The 14620-nt window shown below is 39.2% G+C and overlaps 1 protein-coding gene across 2 annotated transcripts in view; it reads right to left on the bottom strand.

The window, feature by feature from the left end:
- mapk8ip1b (mitogen-activated protein kinase 8 interacting protein 1b) overlaps positions 1-14620 on the bottom strand; it is a 47326-nt gene that overhangs the window by 22907 nt on the left and 9799 nt on the right. Inside the window, exons 1-2 of one of the 2 annotated variants that reach the window (XM_087840891.1) lie at positions 13851-14113; positions 6464-6575 (exon numbers count right to left, since the gene is read on the bottom strand). In XM_087840891.1, coding sequence (XP_087697017.1) covers positions 6464-6575; positions 13851-14113 — 375 coding nt within the window. Of the gene's footprint in view, positions 1-6463; positions 6576-13850; positions 14114-14620 lie in introns of those variants that run through there. The other variant, XM_006793773.3, reaches the window with a different exon arrangement.

Here is a 14620-nt window from a genome sequence, read left to right as displayed (position 1 = left end):
CAGTGAGTTTGTGTTATAGGGCAGCAACGTCATGTCAGTGTCTGTCTGTGTCTAATAACAACGATCCTCCCACCAATATTTTTCTTTTGTCTACCCCCATTCTCCTTCACTTCACCTTTTCACCTGCTAAAAATCAATGCCTCCTAATGGAGCCTGCAAATGCTCTTCTCCTCTTCTTGTTTATGATGAGAAATTATTACTGGACTCTGAAGAGCCCTGCCCCCTGTTGCTAGGAGACAAGGGGATCAGTGACTAAGGAAATGATGCTGCCTTGAAGACGTGATGCTCTTCTCTCTCCCAATCAGAGCAGCCGGAGCAGGGGAAACACAAGGAAAGACTGAAAATGTTAAATCACCCCAAACGTACTGCTCAGCTGCAAACCGAATGCCAGAAAAATAAAATATAGAAAGAGAACATTTGAACCATACCGACCTGTATGTGTTTGTCAAATCCAGAGTTTTGGCTTCACTCTGCTCTTATAAAATCCAGTAAAGTATTGCATTTTATTTCATTTTATTAACGAACGAGCAGATAGATAGATATAGATATCTCTCTATATATATCAATTTGGCTTAAATGAATCATGCAGGAGAGGGTCGGGCCTTGTAAGTGTCTGTTCATGTCAATGGGAATACATAAAGGTAAGCACAAGGCTGAATATCAGAACACTGCTGTCATATCGGTTGCTCTTTATTAACAGTAGCAGAGCCAAACAGGGCTTCTCCTGTTTCTGTTTGCATTGATGAAGCAGCTTCCTCTCCACTGTTACCATGTGTGGATGAGATGACGTGAGCGGTATCCATGGGGGCAGTGTGCGTGCGTGTGTTTGTGTGTGTATAAGTGCCAACACTGCATGTATTTTCAGCTTTGACATGTGCAGTAGGTGAAAGAAACACTGTTGCCATGGAAATGGGTCTGCTTCTCCACTGGTGTTTTGCAAGACCCTCTTTCCCTCCCTCTCTCTCTCATTGCTCCATTTATTTTCTATTGCTTCCGTCCTCACTCTCCATCCTCACTCTCCCTCTGTATATCACTCTCCTTCTACCCTTCTGGATTAAGGGGATCTGCTTCACTGATACTTATTTATACAGGTTCACCTTTAAAACATTTTTATGGGCACCTTATATTTTAAGATAATACTGTTGAACTGCATTGCAGTGCATTACAGTGCATTACAAATATCAGTAATTGAAATAACACACAAGGGACATGACACCTTTTTATGAAGTTCAATAGCTCAGATTTTTCCAACTTTCTTTAAAAGGTTTTTCTCTTTTTGTTTCTGTAAAATAAAAAAATAAAAAATTTCAAACATTTACATTAAGCAAGTGAATTTAATATAAATAAAGCAGAATCTAGACATAATACAAAGCCTTGATTCTCCATGTGTGGTAAATCTGTGTGTAGATGCTGCTTTTTGTGTGTTTTTGCGGTCACTTAAATGTATCTGACTCCACCCTGACATACGACATTTCAGCCATCCACACACGGCAAATGACTCCTAATCAAATCCATTCACCCTTACACTTGGGCATGAAAGCACTTCCCTTTCTCTCTCACTGATTTTTATAATGCATGTTGTCACTTTATGTCTCTCAGAAGCACTAAATATCTTTAAGTCTCATTCTGGACATCAGCTGCTCTCCATTAACCCTTCAAGAACCCTTCACCATAGCCATGTGCACACTAATTTAGATAAAAGCCCATTTTCTCTGTCTTCTTCAACAGGAGCTTCTTAACTGTGGAATAACAAGTGACTTTTGTTTCATGTTTGTGTGTTCACCACAAAAATGAATCAAAGAATCTATTTATTTACATTGTACATTACATAAGAGCAAAAGAAGCAGAAGCTTTGTTTGAGAAGAACATTTTGGAATAAAAGCACCTAAATAGTCTAATAATTCAGGCCTTTTTGGTGGTAATTTGGATTTCTTCAAAAATATACCTACAATCTTGTTGATCATGACATCTCCTCAGGCGCAGGAGTGTTGATTTCCAGATGGCAGAGACTTTATGGGTGAAATGCACGTGGTTAGCTACAATGATTAATATCAGTTAGCTCAGCTTTTATGTCCTTTTATATTAAGTTTATATTTATTATCACATACTGTATACCCCAATAAAATGTCAGGAAATTATGGAAAAATATATATCTTTTCTACCCAAGTCTAATAAAAAGAGATATAAATCAAAGAGAGATTCTGATACAGAAGAAAAAAAGACACACCCATCTGTCTCCCTGTGTTAGCCCTGTGACAGACTGGGGACCTGTCCAGGGTGAACCTTGCATCTTGCCCTGTGGTACCAGGGATACCCCCCTGCGACCCTGATAAGGATAAGCAGATGAGAATGGGTCGATCCCGTCCCATCAATTATTTGAAGTACTGTACAAAATATCTTGTTCCTTCCACTATTAACACTACTTTCAATCTGTGCTTACTTCTGCCTCTGGTGGCCAATTTGGGCCTATTTTTAATCAGCCAAGCTACAGGACTGAACAAGCCCCAGAGGAGACATGGCTATGTGGTTGATGGTATACGCCTGTGGCAATGGGACTGAAAACACCTGAACTTAAAGATTAAAAAGGTCAGGTGGAGAATTTCTGTCCTTATAATGTTGTTAGCCCACTGTCCATCCACCCACCGAGCAAATACCACAGTGCACACCTCTGTGCCCCCTACTCAGGCAGACACCACACATGTCTGGTGTGTGTGATGTTCCTTCAATGTGACCGTTCATTATTGATGAGACCAGATACATTTTCAGTCTCCCATCGGATGATGAGATCACTGATGAATTCAGCTCTGTGTGTGTGTGTGTGTGTGTGTGTGTGAAGGCTCCCTACCAAATATTCTAAAGCTGCCCTGCCTCCTCATAAATTTTTAAAACAGACTGGGCCTCTAAAACTCTGTGCACTTTAAAATGAGAAGCAAAGACAAGGCAGTGCCCCTGAGGTCTGTGATTACAGCTGAAACATAAAGAATGTCAGTCTGTCTCATCAAGCTGATTCAGTCTTTGATCCTTGCTTCTGTTTTCCATGGTTGAACATTCTGCAAGAAATGTTTTCAAGCACATCATAGTTCACATGACAAACTGAACAAAATTAGAAGGACGTGGAAGAGAAGGACACAAAGACCAAATCAGTGGCTAATAAGGTTCTTATGGTTAATGTAATTTAAAGAAAGCTGAACATTTACACTTCCAGCATACTGAGGAAGATGATATGCCATTTGTTGAATTTGTGTCTACTATGGTTGTCAAAAAACCTCAGATATTAACTGATAATAAAACTAATGTTTAAATACTAAATTAATCATTTGCAACAAAAAAGATTTTTTAAAAATTGCCATCTTTACCTCCTCCAACTGGCACAACAAGCACAGAGCCCCTCCCATCACTTACAGCTAAAGGAATTTAAAGAGGAAAGCATCTACTTTGAGAACATTGAAGTATTAAACCGCTATTATAAATGCTACCCTGGCTGGTGCACATGTTAACTTGTAGTAATTATCTGATAGCCACATTAGCCATTTTAGCACAACTAAATACTGCGCCCAAAGTTAAATTTTTACTTTGCCATAATGCTCTTCTTCTATATTAATGAAACTATGTAGATTGTTGGGTATTGTTTTATTTGTTGTACCTTTTGTTTGTTAGCCAGTGGCTACATTTGTTATTTGTCATCAGAGCTTGTTTCCTAAAAACAGCTTCCTTTAGTCTTAAGTGATGGGTTTGAAGTTGGGCACAAGACAAATGTAGAACAAAAAACATGAACTGAAAGAATCAAGCTGTGTACAACTGTGGGGTGGGTGTAGTGGTTTAAAAAACCTCAATGAAAATAGCAGTGGTTAAAAAATAAACACTGTGACGTCTTTCTTTTTATTACTACAACCTCCCTTTGTCTGGTGTCTGTCAGGATTTCATGCTGGTGACAAAAACAACAATTTCCTTTATTCTGCTCGGTGCCTTCAGTGTAAGGTTCAACACCATCTAAAAAGCAAACTGCATCCTCACTGGTGAGTCCTTGCAAGATATAGAAAACACTCGGAAAATCAACACATCTTGTTACTGACTACCACAAAAGATTATACGACTCTGTCCGGTTATGTACTGTACAGCTCGGGAAACCAGCATTGTTAAATACACAATTCACTAAGCGCTGGACTCAATTCCAAGCGTGTGACAGTTGTAGCTGTTATCTATCCATAAGATCGCCAAGAAATTGTTAAATTGGACATTTTGCAATTTTTCTCCTTCAACATATAGCTGCTAAAATGATCTTAGAACAAGAACAATATACTATATGCGATCTACACACTAACTATACCTTAACTCTTGAGTAACATCTAAATTTTCAGCCTAAATTGTCTCCTACAGGATCTGTACTGTCATTAGAAGAAAATTGCACAATAAGGGGATTGCATTTCTGTCCTTCTTTCTTTTTTTCTTAAATAAAACAACAGTGCAATTATTTTGCCCCCTAATCACTGGTTGACATACTGAGGAGATAAACAAGAAGCAGTGCAAGCAGATCACAATCTCCTGATTCTTATAGAACCTTAACAGCCTTAACTTTAACTTGCAAGTTTCAACCAGTTCCTTGCTCCAAAAGAAAGTTAATCTCCTCAGACTAGATATGTAAAATGATGTATGTATGCCGAATGCTTTGCTCTAAAACAAACATGCTTAGATGTCCAAAAGTGAAGATGCTTGGCCATAATGGACAATATAACATTTGGACAAAACCAAACAAACCCTAATCACTCCATATCAATTATAACACCATGGCAGAGAGGTAATGAATGCCTGTACTTTGCTGAGGCTTGGCCAACACTGGCACATGCAACCGGACAGTGATCACAAGGACAGAAGCAAATCTACAATAGAAAGACTGAAAAAGTATGGCCCAGTCCAAGTCCAGACGTCAACCCAACTGAATTGCTGTAGCACAGCAAAATCCTGCCAACTTCAATGAACTGCAGGTATATGGTAAAGTAGACCTTTAGACATGAGATTTCCAAATGGAGGGGAGTGACATTACTAGGACCAGGGAGCTGTCTCTTCCACCAGCAAAACAGTTTGTTTGTGCTTCCTGAGAGTGACAACACGTGAGATTTGTTGTTGGTTGTGCTGTGAGATTTGTCTTTTTTTGCCATCCATGGGGCCATTTTGGATTCTGCGAGGCTCTTCAAGGAGATGAGTCATCTGTCTTCGCACACATAGACACTTTCAGCAAAAAGTGCTCACATTCAGCAATGTGAGCTATAATTAGCTCCCAGGATAGCAAGACAAGAAAAAAAGAGTACTGTGTGAAAGAGTACTGGCTTTTAAAACCCCAAAATATTCCCACCACGCTGCATTATTAGAGTAATTTTTTGTCCCATCAGTCAAGTCACTGCCTCACTAAAACGATAAAATATAACTCACAGAAATAATGAAAAAGGAAAAGAAAGATAGAATCTTATTTACTCACACAAATGCCCTGTGAAAAGCCTCTCACCCTCTAGTTGCCTTGGTTACAGCAGTAGAGTTAAATAGAAGATGATGATCTGACAGAATAACAAATTTAACTCTATTTGTTTTCTCCTTCAGCACCACTCCACCACTATTTCTCTTATAGTTACATGTATATATTCCTTACTCAGTTCTGTTAGTGACCCCCTTATTTCTATTCTTAAAAAAAAAAAAAACTCCCAAAAATAAAACTCTTGGTGGATTTCAACAAACAGTAAACAGCTCAGAGTGAATTATTTAGATGCCCAGGATGGATCGGGGCAATCGCATGCGATCACATTCAAAGTTTTTTCAGCGAGCGCCTCCGACACCGTCTGTCAGGCCTGTCTGCCTGGGGCTCCTGTTCTCTGCTGGCAGGAAGCTGAATGCAGCAGCTGTTCATTACAAAACACTACAGAGAGGAGAGACTGACCCTTAGCTGTACTCAAACTTTGACAGAGTGTCACCAAAAGGAGGCAAGCCCAATTTTTGAAGGATCGGATGATGAGGTTGACGAATAACACTGGAGGTTATGCATGAGTGGAACGTACAATACAATATTATTTTTTTTAAAACTTTGTTAGATAGAGTTAAAAGGCTTTGGTGTACGATCATTTTGAACTTGTTTGTCAGCGGCCTTTTCAAGTGGACGACCATCTGATGTAACTTAAAAGCTTCCCAAGACACTCAAAAAGTTCCCAAAGTCCCACCACAAAAATAATGTCATAATCTTTGCAGGAGGACTCACGAATGCTTTCTATAAATGACAAATAGCATACACAAACAATTTGAACCTCCAACCCAGCTTTACATAACTCAGCGGATCCTCTAGTATACTGCAGCTCTCATTCAGAGCTGCTGATTAGTTTTTTCACCAGCAGCTGATAAAGAATAACTTGAAGATGAACACTACATGTGCAGCTATGACAAGACATCTGCCGAGAAGCAGCTCTTCATGGGGCCATCCTACCTTTATATCTGGGCCATTGCAATTGAGGCTCATCCCACACTCATCTGTGATCTCTGTGATTTCGGAGAGGTCGTCATCCTCAAATTCATCAAGGCTGATGTCATGGGTCAACCTGAGTGAAAGGGTAGATTAGGGTGAGAGGGACAAGAAGAGGATAGCGCATAGATGAGTGATATATATTTAAATATATATATATATATATATATAATCCTCAAGCCATAGTACATCTCAGAATCTCTCGTTGACCCAGTTATTTGTATCTCCTATGCGCCATTGTCCAATGACAATTTGAATATAGGTCGCTAAAAATGACAAAAATATAACAAGCATAGGCGTCTACATTAATACTTATAAGAGATAAACAGATCTAAAGCTATTGTTTTGTGTCATAGTACTGTTCCTAACAAATGGAAACATGGCGTTTGACTCTTATACCACATAGTTTTATACACTTCACTCAGACCTCTAAAGGATTTATATTTAGTATTAAAGCACTTACTAAATGTTTCAAGCACTGATTTCAGGCAGATATAAATCAAGCACTACCTGCTCGTCTAGAGCAGAAAACAATGAGCATCCAGGATTTTATCGGGCTGTTTTATTTTGTGAATATCTCCATCTGCTGTTTGTAAAAGTGATTTTCTTTTGGCACCACTACACTTCATTCATCACAAGTGGGACCAAAATTAATACACACAGCATAACTCTTTTTCTTCTCCTTCTCATACTTTGTCAGTGACAATGAGCTATAGGGTGATTATTCAAGGAAAGTAATGTATTACACATAATTCATTATAATGTATCATGCTACTTATTTAAAGAAGGTAATGCCTTACACCACTTGTAACATTACCTTTGGATTACTCGTCGGATTCACTGTCACAAAAAGCCACACGCTGGCAAAAATGCAGAATAGGAAACTAAGAAAAGAGAATTTGTGTTTTGCAGAGAAGTACAAATGTCTTGAATGCTCCTGCAGCAGAAAGGGAAATGTACGGTCCTGCTGTCTGTGGCAGGATTCAATTAACATCCAGTAAACAATGCTTCAGTTTTCCCCATCTGCAATTATGGCTGCATGTTGTCCCTTTACCCTGCAGCCTCCAGGCGTAACAGACTGAGTTAGAGCAAAATGTTATTTGAGATGCAAGACAAAGACGACAGAGCATGGGACCAAGCCGTCAAATAAACCTTGTAAACCTGTGCAGCTACCATCCCCCCACTGATGCATCATGATAATGTCATTTCTGACTGCTAGCGTGAGTGTACATACAGCTATTACAGTCTTTAGCCATCACATGTCAGAGGATGGGAATAGAAAGTTAAATAGCCTGAGAAAAAGCATCTGTTACCTCCATAATGAAGCCCTGAAGGAGGTGGGAGATACAGACTGAAGGAAGGACAGAACAAAGTGAACAAAAGAAAAGAAGACAATGGGAAAGTAAAAAAAAAAAAGGAATACATGTAAAATAAAAAACTTTTACAACACAGCTATACACAGTGTATGTGAGTAACTTAGATGACCTTAAATAAAACTACTTGTACTGGTATTTTCATTTTTAGGCAATTTGTGGTGAGGAAATATTGATTTACATCATCATTATCCTTAAATCTTTTTCTGACACTAAAACCTATATATCATAGGTTAATGATTTTATTCTGACTAACCTATAGGTAAAAATAGCTAAATTTAAAATGATGAAATAGTGTTAGTTTGTTAGTTTGTCCAATTACGTTTGAGCACTTGGGGAGTGTGTAGAAAACTGCCAATAATTCCTCAACAGTTAATGCAGTACTTTTGGAAACCCACTCAATTAAAGCCAAAATTCTGAACTTTAATCACATCTTAATTGTTTGGTTTGAAGCACCCTGTGGTGGTGTACAGGGGCAAATACAAAATGTTAATAATGTTAGCCCTGCAACAGGTTGACAACCTGTCCAAGACAACCTGTAACCCTGGGCTATTTCACCACAGGTTTGCATATATCATTAAACTACAACTGAGGAAAAGTTATCAAATACCAGACTGAATATGCCCTCTCTCTCTATCTTTAATGATCCATCTTTAATATATACAACAATACAACAATAAGTTAGTGACCAAAGCTATCAAAAAACAACATTTTAACTGATTGGTTTAAATTGCAAGTTTTGAGCAGTAATCTGGGATTTTCAAGGGATATTATGAAACGGTGAGTCTACAGAGTTATAAGTGAAATCCCAACAGAGTGTATAGCACAAAGCAAATTACATTGTCACACGTCGAGGTTCACAGGGTGAAGGGTTGAACAGTTCTCAGATAAGACGGGCTGCACAGTCACATCGCAGTTAAATAAAAACAGAATGCAATTATTTGCAAATCTTATAATCCCATATATTTTCTTCAAAGTTGAAAACAGATAACTTTTTGAATTTGATGGCAGCAACAAGTATCACAAAAGTTGAGACAGGGGAAACAAAAACCTGGAAAACTATGTGGTAGTAAAACAAAACATCTGGCAACAGGTGAGTAACATGATTGGGTATATATAAAAAAAATAATAAATCTTGTGGCGGTAGAGTCTCACAAGTAAAGAAGGACACAGGTTTCCCAATCTGCAAAAAAAAACCTGCAGATATAAATTCTGCAACAATTTGTTACTCGGTATAAAATTGTCACAACTTTGAATATCTCATCATCTACAGTATATACAGTAACATCATGAAAAGATTCAAAGAATCAGTACTGGGTGCTTGTGATCAAAACAGCATCCCAATGTTTCTAAAATTGGAGTTGCAAATGCACTCATTTAACAGTTGATTAGGTACACTCAGCTAAAGCTAAGACGATAATACAACAGTTCTCCAATAAATCCTCCCTTCATCAATGTTAAGTTTTCAGTTCAGTGGAAATTTTGCTAAAGAATTTTATTAGGTAGTACAATAAATTATTTTGAATCGTGTATTTTTTGCCTAAGCATTATAAATGGGATAAGAAGTAGAAACAGCTGTCAGTTTCACACAATCCAATCAGCAGCTGTCCATTTATGGGCTCAAATTGTGGTCATAAATATTTTGTATGTGTAAATCAAATGCATATTTGTGTACTGAGTTTTGTAACATGGCAAACCAAAATATCTGAAAGTTTTGTGTTTGTGCATCTACAGATGAGAATTTGTGTGTGTGTAAAAAAGATTTACACGAGTTACAAAATGTTTTGTTAAGATCTGGTTACAGATACAAAGCAAAAACCTATGTGTAAACCTCTGCACTCAGGTTTTAGTGATGTGTCGTTCGCGAACGAAATGGCTCTTAGATCCGGGTCTTTGATGTGAACGACGCGAGCCGGCTCCTTATCGCAACCCGTGTTTTTTTTTTTTCTTTCTCTCACCCTGTCTCTTGCACTTTTTCCCGTTTCACTCCGCATGCGAGCCTTGTGCTTTGCGCTGGGAAGAGGGGGGAGGGGCGGTAGTTAGACTTGCAGTAGCACAGGAACAGAGCAGGAGAGAAAGAGAGAGAAAGAGAGCCAGGGACAACGTCACATTAGAAAGGTATAGTAATCATCCACAACTATTTTCAGTTGCAGATGATAAAGGATTCAGAAAGTTTATTCATGCAGGTCCATATGACAGAGAATATGCATGTTCTTTTTGTTTTCATATTTTAATTTATATTTAATTGTGTTGTGGTTTGCAGCGTTTTGTGTTGTTTCATTTTAAATTTGTTTAAAAGGAAAAAGCTGAAAATTTAAATAGTTAAAAGTTGAACTGTGTAGTTGGTTTTTGTATTATATGACTTATTTATTACATTTTATGTGGAGTGAATAAATAAAAGTATATTTACGGTGGCCCCTAGAGACAAAGCACGTACAAACCCTGAAGCATGTAAAAACTCCAAAACACGTACAAAACACAACAGAAGTGCTCCAGGATGCTACGCCCAGCGTTGAGCTTTTGTTACCTAGAGGCTACACAACCCAGCAAGTACCAACGACCGGATTTGGTGTGTGGTAGTAACAGGTAAATTAACTTTTTTTTTTTTTTAATTATTTGAATATATATGAGTGCTTGTGTAGAAATACACAAACAATACACACATGCTTTCAATTGTGTAATTTAAGTGATCTAGGTAGCTCTGTTTTGAAGTTCAGTTAACGCTAGAAATGTGGTTTGGAGTTTGTATGCGTTTTGTCTCTAGGGGCCACTGTATATATTTATATATAAAAATATATAAATAAAACCACTTTTTTTTACATTAGTAATTCCTTTTGTGCATAATTTCATATTATTGTTAATAATAAATTAATTAAAGCAACAAAACAACCTGAAGAGCCAGTTAAGAGCCAAAAGAGCCGGCTCTTTTTAGTGAGCCGAGCCGAAAGAGCCGGTTCTCTAAAAAGAGCCGGAAATCCCATCACTATCAGGTTTCCTGGTTGCGTGTGGATTTCAACTTACAAGTACAAATTTTGACCTGATTTTTCTTCCTTTCAGCTGATTGGTCAATGTCATGTCAATCACAAATTTAACAATCCAATCAGACAACAGATGGGTTTGGCTGTTGGAGTGGTGCTTTACTGAGCTTCAGGTCCTGGAAGAATAAATGCCCTTTTACATGCCAGCCCACCATTTTCCTTCATCACCAGGAAGGAAAACAGTCTGTGTGTGTCTGAGTTCGGTCACAGGTTTTTTGTGTCACAGGTTTACGCACTTATGCAGAAACCTCCAGTATGGGCTACTCCAGAGCCTTTTCAACAGCGCTGCAGACCTTGGGGGGGGGGGGGGGGGGGGGGGGGAAGCTGTGGAAATGACACAGTCTTCACTAGTGGGGATAGTTACAAAGCTTTCTTTGTTATGAATTAGCGATACATGTTTTTGTTGGATATTTGAAGATAAAACAACACAAACTCTTGTAGAGGACATAAAGTCAGAGATAGAAACGACAAGGAGCAAGGAGCATCTAGTACACGTGGAGGTACTGCAAAAACCCACAGAGCTCAGCAGCCAGCGCAACAAATTCTGGATCCTTGGCTTTTAGTTAGCAGTTAGCATTAGCAGCACATGCTGCTGTCTGTGAAAGGGCTAGCGATTAGCTTAATTAAGAGTTAAAAGTTCAATAAGGTCATCTGTATCTTATCAATTATTTAATGTCAAAAAGCTCTCTTGAAAATGTCAATCTGTAAAATACAATATTTTTTTAAACACTAACAACTGAATTTAAAATTCACCTTCCTGAAATTGAATTTGTATTTTTGAAAATTGTAATATTAATAGATTGAATTCTATTTAAATGTGTACACTGATCAACAGGAAGTTTGCTGGACCAGATTATCTAGGCAGTACTTGATGTGGTAAGAAGACTGTCATTGTTCCATAGTGCCACAAAAGTATACAGTGTTTGGATTGAGCTTAATCAGTATGTAATGGTAAGGTTTTGACCCCCAGCCCACTGACACAGTCCAGCTCTATCGACCTTTCCACATATGTCTGCAAACACCCGATGCACCTTTGCTAGCTTTGCCTTGAGGCAACTGTTGTTGTGATTTGGCACTGAATAAATACAACTGAAAACAAATGGAATTCCCTTGGGATTATATTCCTGCACTATGTATACTCATCATCTCACTACACTTACAACCATACCAGCGATCAATGCAGGCTGACTCAGCAGACTGCTTGGGCTGTCCAGGTCAGAGATTCCTGTGACACATTTACTGTGTCATCATTACTGAAAGTGAGACATGGCAAATAGGGTCAAGATGTAGTAACAACCGGCCGACATCAACATCATCACCGTGACACAGCACAGAAAACCAAATAAATTCAGCAACGTCTCACACAGGACGGGACTCGGGATTCGACATGGAAACTAAAGGCTTCATATTTTCAATTTTTAGCAATTTTGGCAAAGTTTAGAAAGAACAATTCAAAAGTAGTTCTGTAATAAAAAGGAACACATTCAAGGATTGAAAATTGACTAATATGTCTCAAAACATAAATTTCTCTCTACAACATGTAAAAAAAAACTTAAGTTCACCTCTCCTTGGCTGATTTGAGCAGTTCCTGCTCAGATCTGTGATTTTGATCCCATTCTCAGCACATTTTATCTTTCTGCTGAGATTATTTAATTTGATTATTCGCTTTAAGTGATGTGGGTTTTAAGCTTTTAAACGGTCCCTGCAGACAAGTCCCATCAGCTCATGTTGTAAAACAACTTCAGACTGTAACAACACTGCAGGACGGATGTTTCAGGTTTATATCACTAAGGATGTGGGACAAACTGCAGCATTATTGTAACAGCAGGTGGTGACAGGGCAGCCTGCTGCCATGTTTGTGTCTCCTCGGCCTGTCTCTCTGCTTGTGTTAATGAAGGGCAGAATGACCTCACGCTCAGGCCATGATGTGCTTGGCCAGCTCAGTAATATATAAATATCTCTATATATGTATGTATATAAGAAACAACCCAATATAACACTGATAGAACTACATTTATCTAAGGCTTGCTTGCTAATTCCCAAATGGCAAACAAGGTCAAATACGGGTATTTTCCTTTTAACTCTTTTTTATGTCGATCTGAATTTGATATAATCTGTGTGAGAAAAAGACATTTCGCAGTTTATCATATAGGAAGGTCACACAGCAGTGAGAAGATGACTTCTGTTAATAGAAAGAGATAAGAAAAATATGCAGAATGGAATTAAATCTCCTGACAAAGAGCAATGAGAAATAAATAGTGCTTCTATATCTTTTATTACAGTGAAAACAGGAAAGCCAATGCTACGATCACATGAGTTTCTGTGTTGTGTTGCTCTGATCGTCCTATTCTACCTTTCAGCCCAGTATTTAGTCGTCACAGCAGCTCCAACTATACTCTTTTCCCTTCCTTACTCCCCATCAAGTCGCACGTTTATACTACCACTAGGAATTATGAGGCTGCATGCTCTCTGTCATTCATTAGCTTCGCCCTCCTGCAAGGACAGGAGCACAATCAGGACCGTCCCGTCCAATTCAACAGATCCAAGTACAATTACCCTCTTCTCCATCATCAGCTACATGAAAACAAACTCTGAAGACAACGATTCGTCCACACAGTGCTTCTCCTACACCGGCAGTTCCACTGTAATACACATGCAGCAGGATAACATGTGATTGCCTCTGTGGTCCTATTTTTGGTCATAAGGCAGCAACCTCCGCTGCACGTTCTACCTCACTTGTTTAGATACAAACGTACACACAGTCATATAAAGGCGATCTCCTTCAAGGGCATGCCTGTACCGAGGAGATGCCAAATAGCAAGAAGAAGAAACATTAGCAGTTACACACTTGCAAGGTCACACACAGCCATGTTGCTGCATGCCAATAAACTGAAAAAAGAAAAAACAAGAGAGAGAGAGAGAATAAGACAGATGCCCTACCATTTCTCCCACTGGTCCTCCATCCAGCCCTCTCCTCCTTCCCCTCCCGAATCCATACTGTAAGTGAGGAGGGCATCCACAGCCAAGAGGAGAGGAGGAGGAGAAGGAGCAAGAGGGTTAGAAAGTGAAAGAGGCAGTGAGGGAGGCAGAGAGGGAGGAGCGAGTGTAGGAAGAGAGCTGGGGGAGAGGGAGGAGGGGAGCAGCTCGTCCAGGGTCGATGGAAGCGGCGTCTGATTCAGAGCCGTGCTGCTGCTGCTGCTCATTGGGAGGGAAGCGAGATGGATGGGGGATTTTTTTTCCCCCAAAGAGAGGAGCTGAAGCCACCAGAGAACAGTATTATTATATAACCCTCTTTCTCTCTCCCTCTCTCTGATGTTTACTCAGATTTACTATGCCAATGCTGGAAACTGCTGGTGTTAGCAGATCATCTAACAACACGGGAAGTCCAAACAGGAAAAACATCAGCACAGGAGGACACTCCTCTCTCGCTCTCTCTCTCCTCTATCTGTGTAAAACACGGCCACCCTCAATTATTCATGGGGCTCATTGATCACAGAAGACTTCTAATTTTCCCCTTTCCATCGCTCCTTTTCCCTATTCATCTTCTTAAAAGAAGATTCTGGCTTATCATCATTCATGAAACTACTGCACTCAGTGCTGAGATCTGGCAGCATGGCGACAGTGACAAAATAAGAAGGCTGACAGGCCATAAAGCAAACGTAGATAGGTGCCCAAACAGTCACACGGTATATTCAGATAGTCTGCAGCAC

Source organism: Neolamprologus brichardi, chromosome 1 (genome assembly GCF_056152115.1).
Source record: "Neolamprologus brichardi isolate AB-2024 chromosome 1, ASM5615211v1, whole genome shotgun sequence".
Lineage (NCBI taxonomy): Eukaryota > Metazoa > Chordata > Actinopteri > Cichliformes > Cichlidae > Neolamprologus > Neolamprologus brichardi.
This window is presented reverse-complemented; position numbering and strand designations above follow the sequence as displayed.